Here is a 23,968-nt window from a genome sequence, read left to right as displayed (position 1 = left end):
AAGTTGCCAGGCACTGCTGAAGAAAAGAAAAATCATCTGCTCCAACCGACTTCATCGAAAGCATGTATTCTGGGCCCTGACCGCCACTAGACCGGTGGTCTCCAAGTCTATAGAGTTTCAGGATCACCTTGAGGGCTCCTTCAAACAGACTGCTGGCCCACCCCCAGAGCTTCTGATTCGGCAGAAGGCGGATGGGGCCCTGGAATCTGCATTTCTAACATGTTCCCTGGTGATTAAAGCTGCCAGTCCAGAGAACACACTTTCAGAATGATTCCACTCATAAATGGAATAGAAAAAAACCAAACCAAAACAAACAAACAAACAAACAAACAAACAAACAGCAGAACGGGAACTCCAAATACAGAGAACTGATGGCTCCCAGAGGAAACCGGGGTGGGGGGCTCGGTGAAACGGGTGAAGGGGAGAGGGAAATACAGGCTTCCAGTTATGGCATGAGTAAGTTGTGGGAATAAGAAACAGAGCATAAGAATAGCCAATGACATGGTAAGAGTGATGGAGGAGGACAGGTCGCAGCTACACTTGTGGTGAACACAGCATAACGTAGAAACCTATCCAATCGCTAAGTTGTACACCTGACGCTAATCTAACATCGTGCCAACTACACCCAATTAAGAAAGAATTACTGTGTTCGACCATCATTTTGCTTTCTCATTGTACTTTTCTCAAGTACAATTCTTGCGTTTTGTGCGTGTCCGCTACCCCTTCACTCTACTGCAAACCGGCCCTACCCAGTGGGCTTCCGCAATCTCAGAAATGCCTCCCAGCTTCTCTCCTCGGCGCCCCACCTGCTCTCAGCTACGGTGGATGCCACTGGTAACAGCCCCGAGACACAGCTTGGGGTGGAAAAGAAGAGGCTCTGAGTTTGAACTTGTGCTCTGAGATTAAAGGTTATAATCATGGACAAATTCATAGAGGTTTCTATGCCAAATTTTCTACAGATGAGGTTTTTCTTTTTTTAATGTTTATTTTTGAGAGAGAGAGAGACAAAGCATGAGGGGGAGGGGTACCGAGAGAGGGGGACAAGGATCTGAAGCGGGCTCTGAGCTGACAGCAGTGAGCATGATGCAGGGCTTAAACTCAGGAACCATGAGATCATGACCTGAGCTGAAGTCAATGTTTAACCAACTGACCCACCCAGACGCCCCCTGTAGACAAGAGTTTTAAATGAGATCAGTCAAGAACACTAGCAACACCAGGCCAGCACCATCTAATTCTGCTTCTATTCTCCTTTCTCAGACCTCTTTTTCATGATCTTTCTCTGGTTCTTTTTCCTATCAACATACTTCAAATGTCAGTGTTTTCTAAATTCCCATTTTTAGCCTCCTCCTAGACGTTCTTGTCTTCAAAGTTTCAGCTATCACCAGGTAGGATGGCTTCCATTTCTTTCCCAAATATCATACTCCTGTCTGTTACTGGGTAATTTCACATGGAGGCCCCAACGCAACTCAAATACCCAACACTAAGTTATATTCTCAGATTTTCTCTTTCACCTGACCGAAATTGGGATAAGGGACTGAAACACACCAATATGTTTAAGTTAAAAAATAAAATAAAATAAAATAAAATAAAATAAAATAAAATACATCACTGATCACCATTAGAAGAAACTAGAATACACTAGGAAGCTAATTTAATTCATTATTTTGAAAACTGGTAAGTAACAGGAAAAAAGCAAGCATTTATCCTGCCTTTCCTATAGGAAACATACCTCAGGGTATCTAAATACTTCATATTTGGGTACACAGGAACTTCAGCCAATAAATGAAAAAGGAATAAAGTAATTAGAGTATCATCATTTTGAAAGAATTAATGGAATGAGACAATTCATCAATGACTAACATCTCAAAAGAAAAGACAGCCAAATACTCTAAGCTTCCTGATGGATGTACACTCTTGCTCCACCTCTACCCCCAAAAGGAAAATCAAACCTAAATCTGATCAAGGCTCTAGATCTCAATACCATCTTGTATGAAGGGGTCAGAAAAACATTGTAAACGGCACCACAGAAATTCAAACAGCAAAATCCAGTTTGTGGAAGTCTCTACAATGAAAACAATCTGCTTTCTGCAAAAAATACATTCAAGTTTAAAAAGAATGAGGAGGGGTATCTGTAGATTAAAGGACATTAGAGACATCTCAAGCAACCGAAGGAATGGACCTTATCTGGGGTCATGTTTCAAACAAACTGACAAAAATGTAAAGCAATCAGGTAGATTTAAACACTGACTGGATTATTTGATAATACTAAGGAATTATGAATTCAGGTGTGAAAATGGTATTGTGGGTGTGGCTAAAAAAAGAATTCTCATCTTTTTGAGATACATACTGAAATATTTAGAAATAAAACTCATGTCTGGGATTGGCTTCAAAATGATGTGTGCTGGGGGGAATGTCAGACCCGACAAGACTGTCCATCGCTGATAGCTGGGCCAGGAACTGATCACTTTGGAAGCTACTTTGACTAAATCTTTGCAAGTTCCCAGGAAAAGGTAAGCAGAGAGCTACCCACACAGGCCTCAGTAAAGCCTAAAGAACTAGAAGAAGAGCGAGCGAGCCAGGTGCTCAGTAGCCACTTGCCCATGGGGTGGCCAGGCCGCCGTGAGCCTGGAGCCAGGCAGCGGGGGCCCGACGCACTCACGGCGCCTCTTTCCAAAGCAGGTCTTCCGTGGCGCCAGGCGGCCCTTGAAGATCTGCCCAGGCGGCCACCATGTCCTCTTGCTCTGGTTCACTCTATCCGTCCATGCACTCGAAACTATGTGCGTGTCTACACACGTGCGTGTCACCTACGATGACACGTTAGACACACGGTTGTCTAAGCAGTGACACGGTGGTGCGGAATTCCACCCTCTGTGGCTCCGGCACTTTAACCATGACCGTGTATTAATTCTGAGATCTTTGCTACAACTTCAACCTTCACCTCCGTTTTCAAACGCCAACCGTGTTTCTGCGTCTTCCCTCTAGAAACGACCCTGCCTCCTGGATCAGAACACAAGTGCGTCAGGCGTTCCCTCCTTTCACACAGACTCAGCGCCGCCCCTCTGCTCTGTTCCCCAGCTCGGAGGACGCGGTGTCCCTCCGGACTACAGCTACCCAGCCCACCCCGGTCTGAGTACGATCCTTTTTCATTTTCTCTAGGATTATTCTTTCATTTTTTATTTTCAAATTACCTTTTTCATGTATTATTTGCTCTGCTCAGTTTTCTTCATCTTCGAAAAACAACTCCCGGGCCTGAGCAAGTGTCTAACATAACTTTTTGGTCTTTGCTTTTCCAGCTCTTAAATAAAGCTAATCCTTCTGTTGGACGTTAGGGCCAATCTAGACTATTCAAGGATTTTTTTAAAAATATAGTTCGTGTGCCATAAAAATCACCATTTTAAAGTGTCCAATTCAGTGGGTTTGTGTGTATTCACAAAGCTGGGCAACCATCACCACTGTTTATTCCAGAACATTCTCATCACTCTGAAGAGAAGTCCTGTGCCCATTAGCATTCGCTTCCCGATCTCTCACCCTGACCCTGCAGCCACTAATCTATTCTGTCCCTACAGTTTTCCCTATCCTGGACACTTCATATAAATGGAATCGCACAGTATGTGGCCCTTTATGATGGGCTTCTTTTCACCTAGGACAACGACTTCAAGGTTCACCAACGTGGCTACTTTCAGTCTGTTTGTTCTAAGAGCCAGCCTGGTGGATGCGAAGCGGCTACTCGAGGATTTCGCCTGTGTGACCACCCTGGCCTCTCCACTACTGTCATCCGCCCCCCACCCCGATCATTTCCTTCAACATACAAACAAGCCCCTGACCCACGCCCTCCTCCAGACACCATCCCGTTACCCCCTCTCATCAGGGCGAACTCAAGAGTGCCTCTGCTCATCTCCACTGGCTCCACAACCATTTTCTTCTCAGCCCTTCCATCGAGACTTATTCTCACCATCCCAGTCAAAGGTCTTTGTAGAGGTGGCCAACGACAGCCTTCTTGCCGAATCCCACGGACGATGGGCATCCTCGTGTCCCTCCACGCCCCCAGCCAGCACTTCCCTCATGTGGCCTGGGGACACCAGCCTCTCCTGGCGTCCTCCAGCCTCACTGACAATGCACCCAGAGTTCCGTCCAATGTCACCTATCAGAGAGGCCCTCTCTGACCCTCCAAATAGCTGTCCCTTGTCCTTATTCTGCTTTTCTTTGAAACACTCTTTTATCTCATATCACGCATCAGTGTTCACTATGATACATCTGTGTGTTCTATCTGATGGAGTATCCTGCAACTCTAAAGTCTACTCATCCTTCAGGAAACCAGTAAAACACTATTTCCTCAGAGACATGCCCACCGACTCCATCAGTGCAAAGAAGGGAATTTTTACATTAAAAAAACCCCACTTCCTAGATTGTACCTGACGCTGATCTGCTATCTGCAGAACATAAATGCATGATGAACACTGTTATTTCAGTACAAGTGGCTTAAGTGGGTGCTATGGCCATCAGTTATAACCCAGCTTGGCCCAGAGGTGACAAAGCAGACCGGGACTCCATCTATCTCAGCCTCAAATTCTGAAAAGAGCATTAGATTTAACTTTACTCCTTTTATCTTCCTCCTAGATTTATAAATGGTTTTGCAAACAAAAAAAAATCAGTTCTTCAAATCACGCCACTTCCTAGATTTTTTACCTTTTTATTCCATTTCTTATATAAAGCAATGTATGGATATATGACTCTAAACATAACCGCTTTTGACTGGTACTAGGAAATACACTGAGCAAAGTTTAGACAGTACAGGGAAAATATTCTTCTTCTCTAAAACCAAACAATTGGACAATCGCTAATGTTTAACTAAAAACGTGTTTTTTTCTTGATAAAAAATATTCAGAATACTACCGTGTTGACATAGTTAGCTATCAAGAACAAAGATTTAAAGTATAAAATAAGGCATATTTACTTTATCTAATAGCTTGATTGCAAGATCTTCCACAAACAACTTATGAGACATATTTGAGCCATCTAATAAACACAGGAATTTGACAGCACAAATTCTCACATAATGGTCTTCTCTTTTAGTACTAAAAAAACGTAAAATGACAAACTATGTTAATACATTTTCAAAACAGAAAAATAGGTCACGTATTCGTTTCAAAATATCAAAACCTTCCAAAGATTTCTAAAATTAAGGAGCTCCGTACTTGATGACTATGCCTTTTCGTAGTTTAGGATAATGCAAGATGACAAATGGATATATATCAAAAAGAGAGCCTGTACTGAAGGTCCGAATGAGCACAAATTCACCCAGACTTCTGGTAAAACAGTGCACACACCACCCATCCTGGGTCAGTAAGATCTCTGTGGACAGAACAGATCACACAGCTCATGAAATGGTTCCTTAAAGACGACCACGGACACCTGTTTGCTGGGGGGCACGAACGCACATCAAACACCCGATCACTCGTCTTTACTGTGCACACAGTGTATGCACGTTCTCCGAGTGCTGGGCAAACTCAGGAGCAGTGCACGCTCTGAGCAACCTGTATGTTCAGTATCCACATGTGGGAAGATCAGTTAAGTGACATTGTTAATACATGTTTCCAAAGCTCATTAGAGCTGTTGTAACGTCGGCAAATGTCACTTTAACAAAACATTCGTCTAGTAGAGACCAAAGTATTTTGAAACCATCAAATAAAAAATTTCACTTTTATTGCTACTTTCAACCAGCCAAGAAAACAAAAAATCAGTTAAACAATTAACAATGAAAAATGTATTAAATATAAGAGTGGCAAGTGATTTAAAAACCAGCTATAACTTTTGGAATAATTAACACTGTGATACCTACATGCAATTATCATTTGTGCATTTTTTATGAACATCTAAACACACATTTTTGAAAATTATGTGAAAAAAAATTTTTTAAAAGGCTACTTGACAAGCTCTAAAAAAATTAATTCAGAGGTTAGATAAGAATGGTCTTACCCCAGAAATCAAAACTTTAGGGCCTATTCCAGAAGTAATTTTATTTTTATGTGTAGTATGTTGACGTGTTAAATGGTAAGTTGTGACCAAAACTAAGAGAATACTATGTGTATGTTGATGACCACCCCTCCACCTAAAAAAGAAAAGGGATTGGGGTTTTGAGATCCCCATAGTCACTTTCTTATTTATACTGGATTTTGCAGTAAAATGTGTTTTTCTCCAAGAAAATTCTCATTTATTCCCGTCAAGAATGGGATATTGGGGCATGTGGGTGGTTCAGTCAGTTAAGCATCCGACTTCGGCTCAGGTCATGATCTCATGGTTTGTGGGTTCAAGCCCCGCATCGGGCTCTGTGCTGGCAACTCAGAGCCTGGAGCCTGCTTCAGATTCTGTGTCTCCTTCTGTTTGTCCCACCCCCGCTCATGCTCTGATTCTCTCAAAAATAAACATTAAAAAAAAAAAAAATTAAAAAAAAAAAGAATGTGGTAACATTGTAAAAAGATGTCTTCCAATGTCATTTGCTATGATTTCTTCTCACTTTTTCTTCATCTTCAAAACATTTTCTGAGCTTATCAAATTTTAGTAAAAAGTTTTACATCTAGAGAAAATATATTAGCCAGGGAATGTAATTTCTAACATGCTTTTGAAGGCTCTTTCACTATCTTATAGATATCACTGGGAAACACTTATTAAATGTAACAAACACAGGATGTCTCTCATCTGATGTTAAATTTTGAATATTCCATTTATATCAAGACATGGAAAATCCACCATACTTACTTTTCTATAACAGTGTTGGCTGCACAATCATGGCCAAGATTTTCTATGTAGGTCTGCACATCCTGAATAAGTCTTCCCATAAAAAATATTTGACAAAGAACAGGTTTTAGACAGGAAAATATTAAAACCCCAAATTTAAAGTTAACTAATACTTTATATCTGTCTAATTGAAAGCCTCAAAGTAGGGGCACCTGGGTGGCTCCGTTAGTTGAGCGTCTGACTCTTGACTTTAGCTCAGGTCATGATCTCACGGTTCATGAGTTCGAGTCCCACATCAGGCTCCATGTTGACAGTGTGGAGCCTGCTTGAGATTCTCTCTCTCTCTCTCTCTCTCTCTCTCTCTCTCTGCCCCTCCCCCACTCTCTCACTCTCTGAAAATAAACTTAAAAAATAAATAAAATAAAAATTTGAAAGCCTCAAAATAAAGACATAATCCTACTCAAGTAGGTACTTAATAGAAATGAAGACAGGTTGAAAATGGTATCTTTTACCTTTGATCACGCCTGAACACAGTTCCAAATATACAGGCCTCAAGGACAAGTTCGCTGTAATTTTTAGCAGTTGATAAAGACACTTGGGACACATTTGAAGCAGAAACTATCCAAGATTTGCAGCAATAACTTATCAGTGTATTGAAGACTCCAGTTTTTATAGCAGACATTTCAATTATCTTGTACATAATCTGGAATGAAATACAATGGTCATTTTATTCTTTGATCCATTTAGGTTAAAAAAAAAAAAGTGTTGCTAAAACAACTTGTTTGATGGCTTCCAATGACAGTTTCAACCTAACCATAGAGGATAAAAAGTTAAAGATTCTTTATCGTTAAAAGTTTTCCAAGATGATTGATAATCACAGAATGCTTATTTTTCATTCCTCGGTAATAAAACTAAATGCAATTTCACTGATAGTGATATTCTCCCCAGACTCTCCAACAGAAAAAACTGTCCAAAGTAATAGAATGGAAGGGAGAAAAATCTCTCACCCTTTATATTTTCAGTTTCCTTTGCATTTTGTCACCGCCTCCCTCCCTTCTCTGAGGCAGCAAATACCCTGGTCTCTAGGTGTGTACTGTGGGACAGGCAAGGACAGAGAGGCAGTGCAGGGACAGCAGCATCATAAAAGGACTTCATTTTCCATTTCCCCCTCTGGATAACAAGGTCTACACGAGTTCCTAGACATGACGTCCTTCCACCACGATACGTCCCCTACCGTGTATCAGTGGTTGCAAACGCCAATGCCTTCAGGAACCAGGAAGACCTTTTTGATTACGGTTATATTCAGAGAATTGTTCCTTTATACAAGAAAAGCAACAGCATAAATGTGGTGACAGAGGGCACCTGCCGTCTGCCATTGGTCTCCAGGATGGTCAAGGACTGGTTGTGGAGAAATGCAAGGGGCGTGCCCTATCTGGACGGGCAGCTCCTAGGAGTGGCCAGGTCATCCAATTCTCCAGCATTCCAAGAGAAGGGAAACACAGACTTTCATGCAAATTGCCTAATTCTTAAAAGTTGGCAACTAATTAAAAAAACTTCTTAAGCATTATATGAATCAAAGTAAGTTTCTGTGGCACGTGTGGTTCACAGGCTACCCTTTTGCACATCTCTTCCATTTAACAGGTTCTGTTCTTACTCATGACACTGAAGAAGGTTCAAAATACATACTGACTGAATGAATACATAACAGCAAATCTAATACGTAATACAAATAGAACTCTCTTCTTCCTCACGTGCTACAGGTCACACAAATTAAAAAAACAAAAAGTTACCTCCTTTTAACCTAAAGTAGTCAAATTCATAGAAACAGAAAGTAGAACGGTGGTTGCCGGGGGAGGGAGAGAAGGGGAGCTGTTTAATGAGTACAGAGTTCCAGTTCAAGTTCAAAAAGTTCTGGAGACCTGTTACAACATGACCATACTTAACTCTACTGAACTTGAAAAATTTAAGATGGTACATTTTACATTACGCATTTTTACCCCAATGTAAAAAAAGTTACCTCTTTTATTTTGAAGTATGCCTGGCCCTTGATTTTTGCAGCAGTGGTAAGAACTTTGGTATCAAAAACAAATTGAACGAAAGCTTTTAAATTAGACCAGAATACCAGCTGAGTGTTGCTTAAAGCAGATATAATTTTCCAAGCCATGTCAAAGGACTCCACACAGAGTGATTCAGAGGAGGTCAAAAGCTGGTAGGAAAAAAAAAAAAAAAGGAAAGAAATAAAAAAAAAGAAATACATAATTTTCTCTTAATTTCAGAAACTGATCTCTGTTCTGTAGTTATTCTTCACTTCAGGTCTCACTTTCTCTCACCTTGGGAACCAAAATTTTCATGCAGTGGAACACAGGCAGGACCTGATCCGAGGGCAGGACCGTGAGGGCTTCGAGAGCGGCCTGCAGGGTCCTTACTGGCATTTGGACGGCAGGTAGGATGGGTTCCAGAATTTCACCCTCTGAGGTTGGTATCAGGGTGTGATATTTCTTCAGCAAGAAAGAGAGGCAGACCCACTGATCATGGATATATTGTGCAACTATTTTCCCCCATCCTTGGGAAGACGAGGATTCTTCGCAAAGACTGAAACAAAAGATCAAGTCACTGCCCCAGGCCTCCGCCAGTCTGTGTCGGCTTCTTCTGCATGTAGTGCACTATCCTCACGGGGCGGGGAGAAATTCAACAGTCATTATTAAATAGCCCATCTACCGAAAAGCAAGGGAACCACATAAACCTCAGTTTTCTAACTCTGAAGGTAGGTGTCTTCATTCACTTTCAGGGGATTCACCGAGAACCGCGTGCAGTCGGGTCAGTGGGTTTCCGGTAACAGAGAGAGTAACGCGAGAACACGGGCTCATCCTGAACGCAGCCTCATCTCCAAATTCCCATCCCCGATAAACAAGGTTGGGCCATCGCTCATTATCTCAATGACTAAAAACAAAACTGAAACTGTAAACGTGAGCAGAAAGACGCCCTTCGTGTAGAAGCTGTCCTCCAGGGTGCACACACCTACCTGCTCTCCTCCTCTGCGTGGGGCTTCTGCAGCGTGTGATTGAGCGGGAGAGCGGAGAGGAACCTCTCCGTGGGCCCAGCCTCCAGAGAGCCGAGCTGCAGTTCCGGCGTCCGGTCGGTGGCCTCACACACCGTGGCCAAGGCAGCCATGCTAATGACCCTCTGGACCTGCGTGCCCAGCGTGGGCTCCTGAGGGGGAAACGGAACAATCTTATTTCACGTAGGCCACTCCCACCCAGGCAGGACCCGAGAGCCCAGCCTACGGACGCCTCACACCCTCCCGTCCCCCTCCCAGCGACCGCCCATCAGTGAGAACAAGAGGGAACCCGACACCGCACGTCAGGTTCGTTCGCTCGGCCACTTCCGTACAGATGGGCGGTGAACAAATGTAAGGTGGCAATAAAAACTCAGCAGTTCCGACTAAGAAGACAACTGGATCGCTTCGATTTGGGGGGTGGGTCCCTGGAAGCAGTCCCGTGACGGATGAGCCGCACACAGAGCCCGCGAGTATACATGAAGCAGCACTTCTCCATCTTTTTCCTACCCACGCACGCATTCGGACACATTTCTACGGGGGAGTCTCGCTTTCACTGTCTGGCTGGAGTGTGTGAAGGGAAATAAGGCTCCAGGCGTACATGCAAATAATTGCTCCGCTCAGCTGTTAGCTGCCTCGGGAGAGGGGACACAGCACCGCGACCAGGAGCTACTCATGAACCACCAGGAAGAGGTCTGAATCCTGGCTCTGAACTCGATACCGGTTTGCCTGTGGACATGGCACACCTTAGCTTTCTCACCTGTAAAATGGGGACAATAATAGAATCCACCCTTCAGTGTTACTGTGACGGTTAAACAGATGCGAGGATTTCATGGGTAGCGCTTGATGCTCTACGGGCAGGAGCGCAAAGGAAGGAAACCAACACAGCCTGGCGTCGCACTGAGACGGGAAACCCATTATCACCACTACAGAAGCCAGGAGTGCAGGCCAGAACCCAACACATGGAAAACAGCTGCATTCAGAGTCTGAAAGAGGGCTCCCCAATACCACCAGCCCGAGAGGACCTCTCTGCTACTCATTCCGTCCCTCCCCCCCCAACCCCCCGTAAAATAAATCCACTATCTCTACGGATAAATTGTGCGTAGCGACACTGTCACCACAAGAAGTAAAATTCAGTGTTACTTGTAGTCAGTATAGTCCCTGTTAACCTTAACATAATTCAGTGAATTACTAAAACAAGCCATCTTTTAAGAATCACTGTGATAGGGTTCATGATTTTGGTCTACATTCAAAGCTCACAAAGTCCTCTCACGGCGCAAATGCATTAATACATACTGGACAGGATGCTGAAGTACTAATCAGGCTTCCTTATCATTTTCTTTCGGGACAGTTCCTAAAAACAACTTTAAAAACTACATTATTAAAGCAATCATGTACATTCTCTGTTTTAATTAGCAGCCTGGACTTTCCGTGTGCCAGACGCTGTTCAAAAGTCTTAGCATGTATGAGCTCACTTTAACTCTCATGATCAACTCTGTAACCCTCATTTTGCAGTGGTGGTAAATGAGGCACAGAGACATTAAGTAACTTCCTCAAGGTCACACAGCCAGCAAGGTTAAACACAGGATCCACACCTAGGAAGTCTAACCCCAAAGCCTGTGCTCATAACCACTACGCCTTTTTATGCCATGTTTTTTTTTTTTTTTATGAAATTGATTGTCAAATTGGTTCCCATACAACACTCAGTGCTCATCCCAACAGGTGCCCTCAAACCCATCACCCACCCACCCCTCCCTCCCATCTCCCATAAACCCTCAGTTTGTTCTCAGTTTTTAGGAGTCTCTTATGTTTTGGCTCCCTCCCTCTCTAACCATTTTTTTTTTCTTCCCCTCCCCCATGGTCTTCTGTTAAGTTTCTCAGGATCCACATAGGAGTGAAACCATATGGTATCTGTCTTTCTCTGTATGGCTTATTTCACTTAGCATAACACTCTCCAGTTCCATCCATGTTGCTACAAAGGACCATATTTCATTCTTTCTCATTGCCACGTAGTACTCCATTGTGTATATAAACCACAATTTCTGTATCCATTCATCAGTTGATGGACATTTAGGCTCTTTCCATCATTTGGCTATTGTTGAAAATGCTGCTATAAACATTGGGGTACAAGTGCCCCTATGCATCAGCACTCCCATATCCCTTGGGTAAATTCCTAGCAGTGCTACTGCTGGGTCATAGGGTAGGTCTATTTTTAATTTTCTGAGGAACCTCCACACTGTTTTCCAGAGCGGCTGTACCAGTTTGCATTCCCACCAACAGTGCAAGAGGGTTCCCGTTTCTCCACAGCCTCTCCAGCATCTATAGTCTCCTGTTTTGTTCACTTTAGCCACTCTGACTGGCGTGAGGGGATATCTGAGTGTGGTTTTGATTTGCATTTCCCTGATGAGGAGTGACATTGAGCATCATCTTTTCATGTGCCTGTTGGCCATCCGGATGTCCTCTTTAGAGAAGTGTCTATTTATGTTTTCTGCCCATTTCTTCACTGGATTATTTGTTTTTCAGGTGTGGAGTTTGGTGAGCTCTTTATAGATTTTGGATACTAGCCCTTTGTCCAATATGTCATTTGCAAATATCGTTTCCCATTCCGTCAGTTGCCTTTTAGTTTTGTTGATTGTTTCCTTTGCTGTGCAGAAGCTTTTTATCTTCATGAGGTCCCAATAGTTCATTCTGGCTTTTAATTCCCTTGCCTCTGGGGATGTGTCAAGTAAATTGCTGCGGCTGAGGTCAGAGAGGTTTTTCTCTGCTTTCTCCTCTAGGGTTTTAATGGTTTCCTGTCTCACATTTAGGTCCTTTATCCATTTTGAGTTTATTTTTGTGAATGATGTAAGAAAGTGGTCTAGTTTCATCCTTCTGCATGTTGCTGTCCAGTTCTCCCAGCACCATTTGTTAAAGAGATTGTCTTTTTTCCATTGGATATTCTTTCCTGCTTTGTCAAAGATTAGTTGGCCATACTTTTGTGGGTCTAGTTCTGGGGTTTCTGTTCTATTCCATTGGTCTATGTGTCTGTTTTTGTGCCAATACCATGCTGTCTTGATGGTTACAGCTTTGTAGTAGAGGCTAAAGTCTGGGATTATGATGCCTCCTGCTTTGGTGTTCTTCTTCAAAATTACTTTGGCTATTCGCGGCCTTTTGTGGTTCCATATGAATTTTAGGATTGCTTGTTCTAGCTTCGAGAAGAATGCTGGTGGAATTTTGATTGGGATTGCACTGAATGTGTAGATAGCTTTGGGTAGTATTGACATTTTAACAATATTTATTCTTCCAATCCATGAGCATGGAATGTTTTTCCATTTCTTTATATCTTCCTCAATTTCCCTCATAAGCTTTCTATAGTTTTCAGCATACAGATCTTTTACATCTTTGGTCAGGTTTATTCCTACGTATTTTATGATTCTTGGTGCAATTGTGAATGGGATCAGTTTCTTTGTCTTTCTATTGCTTCATTATTAGTGTATAAGAATGCAACTGATTTCTGTACATTGATTTTGTATCCTGCGACTTTGCTGAATTCATGTATCAGTTCTAGCAGACTTTTGGTGGAGTCTATCGGGTTTTCCATGTATAATATCATGCCATCTGCAAAAAGTGAAAGCTTAACTTCATCTTGGCCAATTTTGATGCCTTTGATTTCCTTTTGTTGTCTGATTGCTGATGCTAGAACCTTCAAAACTATGTTAAACAACAGCGGTGAGAGTGGACATCCCTGTCGTGTTCCTGATCTCAGGGAGCAAGCTCTCAGTTTTTCCCCGTTGAGGATGATATTAGCTGTGGGCTTTTCATAATGCCTACTTATGATGTTTAAGTATGTTCCTTCTATCCCGACTTTCTCGAGGGTTTTTATTAAGAAAGGATGTTGAATTTTGTCAAATGCTTTTTCTGCATCGATTGACAGGATCATATGGTTCTTATCTTTTCTTTTATTAATGTGATGTATCACATTGATTGATTTGCGAATGTTGAACCAGCCCTGCAGCCCAGGAATGAACCCCACTTGATCATGGTGAATGATTCTTTTTATACGCTTTTGAATTCGATTTGCTGGTATCTTACTGAGAATTTTTGCATCCATATTCATCAGGGATATTGGCCAGGGATATTCTCTTTTTTTTACTGGGTCTCTGGTTTAGGAATCAAAGTAATTTTGGCTTCATAGAATAAGTCTGGAAGTTTTCCTTCCCTTTCTATTTTTTGGAATAGCTTGAGAAGGATAGGTATTATCTCTGCTTTAAATGTCTGGTAGAATTCCCCTGGGAAGCCATCTGGTCCTGGACTGATAAGAATACGGTAATTGCAGGGGACTTTAATACTCCACTTACAACATTGGATAGATCATCTAGACACAGGATCAATAAAGAAACAAGGGCCCTGAATGATACACTGGATCAGATGGACTTGATATAGTCAGAACTCTGCATCCCAAAGCAACAGAATATACTTTCTTCTCGAGTGCACATGGAACCTTCTCCAAGATAGATCACATACTGGGTCACAAAACAGCCCTTCATAAGTATACAAGAATTGAGATCATACCATGCATACTTTCAGACCACAATGCGATGAAGCTTGAAATCAACCACAAGAAAAAGTCTGGAAAACCTCCAAAAGCATGGAGGTTAAAGAACACCCTACTAAAGAATGAATGGGTCAACCAGGCAATTAGAGAAGAAATTAAAAAATATATGGAAACAAATGAAAATGAAAATACAACAACCCAAATGCCTTGGGATGCAGCGAAGGCAGTCCTGAGAGGAAAATACATTGCAATCCAGGCCTATCTCAAGATAGGAGAAAAATCCCAAATACAAAATCTAACAGCACACCTAAAGGAAACAGAAGCAGGACAGCAAAGACACCCCAAACCCAGCAGAAGAAGAGAAATAATAAAGATCAGAGCAGAAATAAACAATATAGAATCTAAAAAACTGTACAGCAGATCAATGAAACCAAGCGTTGGTTTTTTGAAAAAATAAACAAAATTGATAAACCTCTAGCCAGGCTTCTCAAAAAGAAAAGGGAGATGACCCAAATAGATAAAATCATGAATTAAAATGGAATTACAACCAATCCTTCAGAAATATAAGCAATTATCAGGGAATACTATGAAAAATTATATGCCAACAAACTGGACAACCTGGAAGAAATGGACAAATTCCTAAACACCCACACACTTCCAAAACTCAAACAGGAAGAAATAGAAAGCTTGAACAGACCCATAACCAGAGAAGAAATTGTATCAGTTTTACGCCATGTTTAACAAAAGCTTATAGGTACTAAAATCTAGAGGAAAATACACACATAAGTTATTCCCAAAACAAGAAAGACAAATACTACAATGGAGGCATAAAGAATAGGTAAATAAATGAGTCACTGACCCAAGTTGGGCCCTGTAAGGACCGAGCAGATTACTGACAAGCCTTGTCAGTGGAAGGAGCGGACGGAAAGCCTAGATGGGGAAGGACGTGGCATGTGCTTGTCGTCCGTGAAGCTCTATGAGGTGGCCTAGCATGACCACAGCAAAATGGTACTGGTTGGGGGAGGAGCAGAGGGGAAACAGTGTAAGACCAGGGCAGACAATGAGGTCGAGAGGCAAGGATGGGGGATGCTGATGTGTTAGTACATGTTATATGTCATATATCAGATATTATGTATGTTATATGTCACATACCATATATTGTATACATTTAGACACATTAACGTGTCCCTTACTGGCTGGTATGGAGGCAAAGACTCAGTGCAAATCCACAATCTGTATCTAAACGGTCTTAAGACTGAAGTCACCACGCCTTTGTTATATATCTAATATTAGGATAGGAGTCCCAGTCTTCATCAAACATTATGAACAAAGGATACTATGTTAAAGTTAAATTTCAGCAGACGCTTTTCATGTCAGAATATTGTATGATAATCAAATACGTATTCTACGTACGCCTCATTCAACCGAATTATACACCTTGAATCAGGATTACCTGTCCATGGTCCATCTCTTGAAGATGCCGAATGGATGCATTTTTCAAAGGAGAAATAACTCTCCAAATGGGGTTGCCTCGTTTCCACCCAACCTTCAAATGGAGATTTATAAGCTCAGTTAATACCATCAGGTATAAATGGCAACGATCCAGATCGGAAACCTAAGACAGACAACAAAACACGTTAACACGCAGGGCTTGTGGTTTTCATCAACCTGTGAGAGTTCAGACAGAAAATAAATTACCTTATTTAAACGCAGTAAAACAAGATACTAATAAGAGAAAACAAGCCATCTCCTCCAAGAGGCCCTCCATAATCTCCCCGTGCAGAGCTGAAGACTTCCTTCCCTGTGCTGACACAGCGACCGCACTTAACGCAACTGCAGCACACGTCACCATTTACTCCTCTTGCTGGCGCTCTGATCACGAGACCCTGGAAGGCAGAGACTATGTCCTGCCAACTCTTGCGTCCCAGGGCCAACACGTCATAAATAATAACAATCAGAACAAGGAAACTGTCTTTGTTTCAGGCAGATTGCGACACTCTGTTCTTACTAGGAAGGCTGCGGTCCCACCTCCCTAAGACGATGACTGAGTTTCAGAGAGGACACACGGCTCACCCAGCATCTCAGGGCTGGTGTGTAGGAGAGGCGGAACTGAACGCCTTGTATCTGAGACTTGTAGACATGTGCTTCAGTCCAGCTCTACCACCCACCGGCCCTGTGACCTAACCTCCGCAGGCCTGATCCCTCATCCACACAATGCGGAGGGTAACGTCCACCCGTCACAGGGTTCTGAAAGAACTGAACGTATGCTAAGTGGACGAGCCCCGAATGGTGGCCCTGATGATTACTACCGTGCTCATTACGGATGATATCCTCGGAGGCCTTCCACCACACCAGGAAGCACAGAATTCATCCATTTAATCAGTTTTTACTGAGCAGCCACCACATGTGAGGCACTCCAAGGGCCGGGCCCCTGGGCAGACAGGAAGGAGCAGCTGCAGGAGCTGGTGGAGACCGGACACTGGGGTGAGACTGACGGACAGAGTGCCAGGGAGGATTCTTAAGTGAGAGGCTACAGAAACTGGCCGGATGGTGGTGAATTCACTGAGGAGGGAATGGTGAGGGCTTCAGTTCTGAATGGTGAAGTGTGACAGATGCAACTGGGCCATCAAAGAGCGCTAGGCTGACGGGACAGTAGGCTGGGGAAAGCAGCTGGCGGTGAAGACGGAGAGGTAGGGTCCCTGGCACCACCAAAGCTGGGGGTGCAGCCTAGAGCGCCTCCCTCAACAGAGGAGCGTGAGAAAATAAGGGCCCGGGCCACCCTTACAAAAGCGCCGACGTTTGGGGTCCCGGGTTGGCTCAGTGGGTTGAGTGTCCGACTTCAGCTCAGGTCATGATCTCATGGTTCACAGGTTCAAGCCCTGTGTCGGGCTCTGTGCTGACAGCTCAGAGCCTGGAGCCTGCTTCGGATTCTGTGTGTGTGTGTGTGTCTCTCTCTCTCTGCCCCTCCCCCACTCGTGCTCGCTCGCTCTCTCTCTCTCTCTCTCTCTCTCTCTCTCTCTCTCTCAAAACAGGACAAAACAAAAAACACTAAAAATGCTGACGTTCAAGTCTATGTAGCAGAGAACGGACGTTCAAACAGAAGTGGGGGTGACGGCAGAGCGATGGGGCCACAACCAGGACAGGAAGGTGTCACAGACGCTGAGGACGACTGGTGTTTCCAGGGGGGAGCGGTTGATGTGTCCAGCGGGGCTGAGGAGTCAAGGAAACTAGGACTTGAAAAGCACCCGTTTGGTTTATGACAACTTTAGAGACAGCTGTTTCCGCGTGACAGAAGAGGCAGAAACCAGAGAACGGAGTGGCAGGGCGTGTTTATAAACAAGCTGACGAAGAGAGGAAAACTGAAGGGACCATGGAATTGAGAGGGTCTTTAAGATGAGGGGCTCTTAAGTTGTTTCAATGCTCATGAAAAAAAAAATCCAAGAGACAAGGAGAGGCTGAAAACACGAGAGAGAGAGAGGGAGGGAGAGGGAGGGAGAGGGAGGGAGAGAGAGGGAGAGAGAGGGAGGGAGGGAGGGAGGGAAAGGGAGGGAGGGAGGGAGGGAGGGAGGGAAAGGGAGGGAGGGAGGGAGAGAGGGGATGGACAACCGTAAGGTTCTTGAACGGATGGAACGGTGCAGACTGCTGTGCTCTACAGGAAGCCGGGAAGGCAGGAGATGGGTTCAGGTGTGGCAGCTGCTGGTCCCATGTTGGGGGGATGCAGTGTTCCCTGGGGGGTGCAGTGTGCCTAAGGGGGGCGCAGTGTGCCGGAGCAGCCTGCAGCCGAGCGAGGGTCCTCCCTCGCTCTGATTCCACAGCCTCACGTAGGCAACTTGAAATCAGCCATGGAAACTGATATGATACTATGAACCTGTCTTTTTTTTTCCCTGAAAGCTGGTTGTTAAATAAAATCACATTAGTCCTTCCCCCTTTTTCTTTTAAAAGTTTGTTTATTCTGAGAGACAGAGACAATGCAAGTGGGGGAGGGGCAGAGAGAGCAAGAGAGACCGTGAGAGCAAGAGAGAGAGAGAGAGAGAGAGAGAGAGAGAGAGAGAGAGAGAAAGAGAGAGAGAGAATCCCAAGTGGGCTTTGGGCTGACAGCCCAGAGCCTGACTTAGGGCTTGAACTCATGAAACCACAAGATCATGACCTGAGTGGAAATCAAGAGTCTGATGCTTAACCAACTGAGCCACCCGGGCGCCCCTAGTCCTTCCCCTTTTAAAGCTATTTTTAGCTTTAAATTCCAAACAAACCAAAACAGTTATGTTCTGTAACGGGTACATGGAGGCTCATTATACTTCTTTTGTGTATGTCTGAAAATTTCCCTAATGGAAAGATAATGTAATACTGGTGGTAATAAAGTGATATTGACACAAAACAAACCCAAAGAGTTACTTCTTTATGAACCGCCTTCTTCGGAACATGTGTGTAGCAATGCCACTATGAGCAACTGCTTAATAAGAAGAAAGCTAAACACCCCCCCCCCCACCCCATTCCAACAGGCTTTTTCTCCATATATCTTTGCCTTCCTGTTGTAACAATTCAGGTCTTGCAGCATAAAACTTGCCTTTTTTGTATTTTCACACTTGCTCATGAGGCTTTCAAATGTACTTAAGTGAGTGTTCTAAAAAAAGGTGAAATAAGCATATTTTCACACTTGGTTCACAATCTATTGATTCTAAACCTTTAACATTTGTCCCTAGAGATTTCAACCAAAAAAAAAAAAAATTAAGAATAAGCATTCCTACATGAATTGGCATTTTCAAAATATTCTTGAAGAAAAAGGGAAATTACTTTCTTTCTTTTTTTTAAATTCCAGCATAGTTAACATACAGTGTTATATTAGTTTCAGGTGTTATTTTTCTCAGCTGTCCTAGAAGGAACAGTCTGTGGAGAATAGAGACAGAGCAGGTAAGGAGGACACTTACCTCAGAACTGACTGCTTTCTACTCTGTGTTTCAGAATCACTTGCAGAGCTTTGGAAACATACACGTACTATTACCTGGTCCCACCCCAAACATCCCAAATCAGAATCTCTGGATCCTACGACCAAATACACATCGAATATGCTAAATATTCCAGATATATTACACCATGCAAAACTCCCTAGCCCCTGGGAAGTAGATGTATTATCTCCATCTTGCAGATGAGGAAACTAAGGCTCAGAAAAGCTACATAACTTTCCCAAGGACTTGGTTATGACTCAGATGGAATGAAAGTAAGGAGGAGACTCCGAAGCTTGTGTTTTTTTCTGCTTCCTAAGGTGTCTTCTCCAGAAACTATCACTCAAATATTGACGAAAAGAATGAAAAGTGACTCCTAGGAATACTTACACTGCTCAGTTCATTCATGGTAAGCCGTCGGAGAATAAATTCAGAAATGCTCTCTGCAGTAGACATGACAAAGTTCTGAAGAAGAGTAAACACCTCATCTGTACAGGAAAAAAAGCGTGCAACTGAATGACAGATGTAATTTCCTCGGTACAAAAAAAATGCCAGATTTTCTAGTAAAAGTACATCTATGTTAAGCACGTGAGTGAATCACTAACCAAAACTGAATTCCAATAAAACAACAGTCATTAGTATTATGGGGAAATCTATAATTCACCTTAAAACTCATTTAGGAGTTTTAGTTCTGGATAAGATGGAACAGGGACACACCAGCCTCTCTCACTATAAAACCCAGACTGAATAACTGAGCAGCTACGTGGAGACTATACAAGGTAAAAAGTAGTGGGAGGATTCAGAAAGCAGTAACACCAAACACACTGACCTTGGTCTTCCTGCAGACTGGAACCACGTGCAGGAGCAGTCAAGAAATCAGGCAGCCTGATGGGCCCTAACTTTCTCATCAGAGAATGAAAAGGGGGGAACCCCAGAGGAGCAGACAATGAGTCCTTAGGAAATTCCTGAGAGAGAGGTGCTCAGGAAAATGGCCCCAGAAAGTGGTCTGTGAACTGCTGGGCTCCCCCCGAGCTGCCCTGCATGGACCGGCTACTAAGAAGCATCCCAAAGACTTTTGGAACTCAACTAACAGAGAGACAGCTGCCCACGTCCCAGACTGGCCACTGGGAGGATCACATGTCAAGGTCAAGACCACACCACAAAGGATCGGAAAACAAAAGTGACAGCAGAACGAACGTGCACAGAAGATGGGACATCAGAATCGGGGCTGAACCTGAAGCTGATTGTCATCGACACAAGAATATCAACGTTCTCCACAGGATGTAAACAAGACCCAGAGTCTCATAACACGATATTCAAAATCTCTAGGATATGATCCAAAACAAGAGGGCACATGAAGCATCAGGAAGTTCCTACCCCACGAGGGAAAAGACAATCTACAAAAGCCAACAAGATGATGCAGACTCTAGAATAATCTGACAAAGACTCCCAAGCAGCTAATGATAAAATGCTTCAACAATCAATCAATACACCCTCTGGAAACATGGGAAAATAGAAAGTCTCAGCAAAGAGATATAAGATATACACAAAAACCAAATAGGAATTTTGTAGGTGAAAAGTACAATTACTGTAATTTTAAAAACTCACTGGATGGGAACAATAACAGAAAGGAGATGCAAGAAAAAAGAGTTTGTGAACTTGAAAACAGACCAACAAAATAAAATCATATGCAATATGATAGAGTATAACCAAACTGCTGAAAACTAACGACAAAGAAACAACCTTGAAAGCAGAGAAAAACAGTGTTATTACCTACACAAAGAACACTTGGAATTACCAGAGAATTCTAATGGCATCCAGAAGCAAATGCAGTATTTTTAAATTGCTGAAAGAAAAGACCCATCAAACCAGAATTTTATATCCAGCAAAATATTCCTCAAAAGGTGAAATAAAGACACTCTCAGATGAAAAAAACTAAGAATTCACTGGCAGCAAACCTGTTCCAAAAGAAATGCTAAAAGCTGTTTTTCAAACACAAAGTATATGATGCCCCAGGAAAACATGGGGCATCAGGGATGAAAGAAAAGCAAAAGAAACCACAAACATCTAGGTAAATACAATAGGCTACTCTCTTGAAATCTTTAAAATCTCTTTGATGGTTAAAAGCAAAAATTCTAACATTGTCTGGTAGTTTTCAGTAAATGCAGATAGAAGACAACTATAATACGTGGGGGAGAAAGGGGCAAAGGGAGTCCAGAAGGTGGCCAAGTTTCTACATTCATTTCAAGCAGTAAAACATTAATTCTAAACAGACTGTTAGGTATGCACACTGTAATCCCTATAGCAATCACACACACACACACACACAAAGCTTTAGATGTTTAGTAAAAAACACAATGGGTAAATTAAAATGGAATATGAAGTAATGTTCAAACTGCCCAAAACAAGCCAAAAGAGGGAAAGACGGAAATGAAAAACGGGAATAAACAGAACACAAAAAATAAAATGACAGACCTAAACCCAAACATATATGTAATTACATTAAATGCAAATAGTCTACACCAACTAAAAGACAGTGTCAGAATGGCCAAAAAATCATGACATATGCTGTCTGTACGAATTCACTTCAAATCTAAGGATGTGAATAGAATAAAAGTAAAAAAGCCAGGGAATAATACTATGCAAATTCTAATCCGAAGGAAGTAGGAGTGGTTATATCACTACCAGGCAAACTAGACTTCAGAGTAAATAAAAAGGGATATTACATATTGAGGAAAGAGTCAACTGACCAAGAAAACACACTCTTCTAAACATGAACACATAGGCACCTAACAACAGAAGTGCAAAATACAGGACGCCAAACCCACAGAACTAGAAAGGAAAAGAGGCAAACTCAAACTCAGACCTGGGGACTCCAGCACTCCCCTCTCAGTAACAGAGGAAACAGACACATCAAGTATATAAAATTGAGATGCACCACATAAGTCTTGGATCTGACATTTATAGGACACTCCACCCACCAACGGCAGAATACACATTTTTTTCCAGGTGAGCATGGAACAGTAGCTAAGACAGACCATACCCTAGATCATAAAACAAACCTTAATGAAGTTGTAAAAACTGAAAAGTGTACAAAGTATGCTCTCTGCCTAGAATAGAGTAAAAATAACAGAAAGATAATAAGAAAATCTCCAAACACATTTCTAAGTGATTCATGAGTAAAAGAGAGAGTCTCCAGAAAAGTTAGAAAATACTTTGCACTGAAATACAACACACCAAAAGTTTTGGGATGCAGTTAAAGCAAAACTTAAAAAAAAAAATTATAGCATGAGAGATCATTTTCAAAACGACCTAAAATCAACCTAAACTTCCACCTTAATTTTTTTTAAATAGGCAAAATAAACTAAAAGCAAGCAGACAGAAGCAAACAAAAAACAGGAAGGAAATTGGAAAAAAAAAAATCAACAGGGGCGCCTGGGTGGCTCAGCTAGTTAAGCATCCAACTCTTGGATTTTGGCTCAGGTCATGATCTCACAGTTTTTGAGTTGGAGCCCCACGTCGGGCTCTGTGCTGATAGCGTGGAGCCTGCGTGGGATTCTGTCTCCTTCTCTCTCTGCCCCTCTCCCACTTGCTTCCACTTGATGCTTAACTGACTGAGCCACCCATGGGCCCCAAATTTAAAAAATTTTAAACACAGGGCACCTCAGTGCTCAGTCAGTTGGGTGTCCAATTCTTGATTTCAGCTCAGGTCATGATCCCAGGGTCATGAGATTGAGCCCTGCATTGGGCTCTACACTGATACTGAGGAGCCTGCTTGGGGTTCTCTCTCCCTCTCTCTCTGCCCTTCCCCCACTTGCGCTCACTCTCTCTCTCCAAAACAAATAAATAAACTTTAAATAAATGATTTAAAACACAATTCAGTCAAAGTTGCCCCAAAGAGCATACTGCCAAGCCTCAATCCCAGCAGCTCACAGTAAGTCTACCTGGGTATTTCTGACTTTACCCTTATTTCTTCACTGCCCCTGGTACTGGTAATTAATTCCCAGACTGTTTCCCCATTTATAAAATGGAAATAGCTCTTTTCTATTTTCCTCTTCCTTCATAAAAGAAATCTTTCAGGATTAAGGTGTAGTTACAGTTAACGAAGCTTGATATGGTTTACCAGTCAAATGGAAGCCAACGGCTATCAAAATCAGTATTTCCCTAGCTCTTCCTTGGTGACGTAAAGAGAGATATGCCTGAGGTACAACAGGAACACTGACATTCTGCGGGAAAGAATATAAAGCGTGTACACATTTAGGGACGCGAAGCTGGAAAGAAAGACACTTTTCACGACCTTATAAAGCTGAATGTGCACGTACCCTAGGAACCAGTACACAACGCTGGAGAGAGACACACACAGGCCCACAAGACATGGAGACACGTGTTGGTGGCAGCACACATGTGACAGTCATAGCTACACTCCAACGTCCAGCACTAGGAAAGCGCATAAATAGTGGTGCCATCATACGAAAGATTACACAACGGGGAAAGTAACAAAGTCTAACAAAGGATGTGGAGGAAGCTTAGAAACACGTGAAGTGGGAAAAGTTACAGAAGACTTCCTACGGTGAAGCGACATTTCTGTAAAGCTCAAAAGCAGGAAACTGGACAGTACGTTGTTGAGGAATACCTACAGATGAAATAAACCCATTTTTTAAAGTGCACGGAAGTGATAAAGACAAAAGTCAAAATTAGGAGGCA

The 23,968-nt window shown here is 42.7% G+C and overlaps 1 protein-coding gene across 8 annotated transcripts in view; it reads right to left on the bottom strand.

The window, feature by feature from the left end:
- The window catches only part of TARBP1 (TAR (HIV-1) RNA binding protein 1), an 88,809-nt gene that overhangs the window by 32,079 nt on the left and 32,762 nt on the right, over window positions 1–23,968 (bottom strand). For 6 of the 8 annotated variants that reach the window (XM_045039927.1, XM_045039929.1, XM_045039926.1 and 3 more), the window contains 9 exons: window positions 19,655–19,752; window positions 18,889–18,945; window positions 15,778–15,939; window positions 9,758–9,945; window positions 9,066–9,327; window positions 8,753–8,941; window positions 7,248–7,438; window positions 6,757–6,828; window positions 4,955–5,075 (listed from right to left, as the gene is read on the bottom strand). In XM_045039927.1, the coding sequence (XP_044895862.1) occupies window positions 4,955–5,075; window positions 6,757–6,828; window positions 7,248–7,438; window positions 8,753–8,941; window positions 9,066–9,327; window positions 9,758–9,945; window positions 15,778–15,939; window positions 18,889–18,945; window positions 19,655–19,752 (1,340 nt within the window). The remainder of the gene's footprint in view (window positions 1–4,954; window positions 5,076–6,756; window positions 6,829–7,247; window positions 7,439–8,752; window positions 8,942–9,065; window positions 9,328–9,757; window positions 9,946–15,777; window positions 15,940–18,888; window positions 18,946–19,654; window positions 19,753–23,968) is intronic. The other 2 variants (XM_045039928.1, XM_023240395.2) reach the window with 2 other exon arrangements.

This window comes from Felis catus, chromosome D2 (assembly GCF_018350175.1).
Source record: "Felis catus isolate Fca126 chromosome D2, F.catus_Fca126_mat1.0, whole genome shotgun sequence".
In the NCBI taxonomy this organism is placed as follows: Eukaryota; Metazoa; Chordata; class Mammalia; order Carnivora; family Felidae; genus Felis; species Felis catus.
The sequence above is the reverse complement of the archived record's forward strand: the minus strand, read 5'-3'. Positions and strand labels throughout refer to the sequence as shown.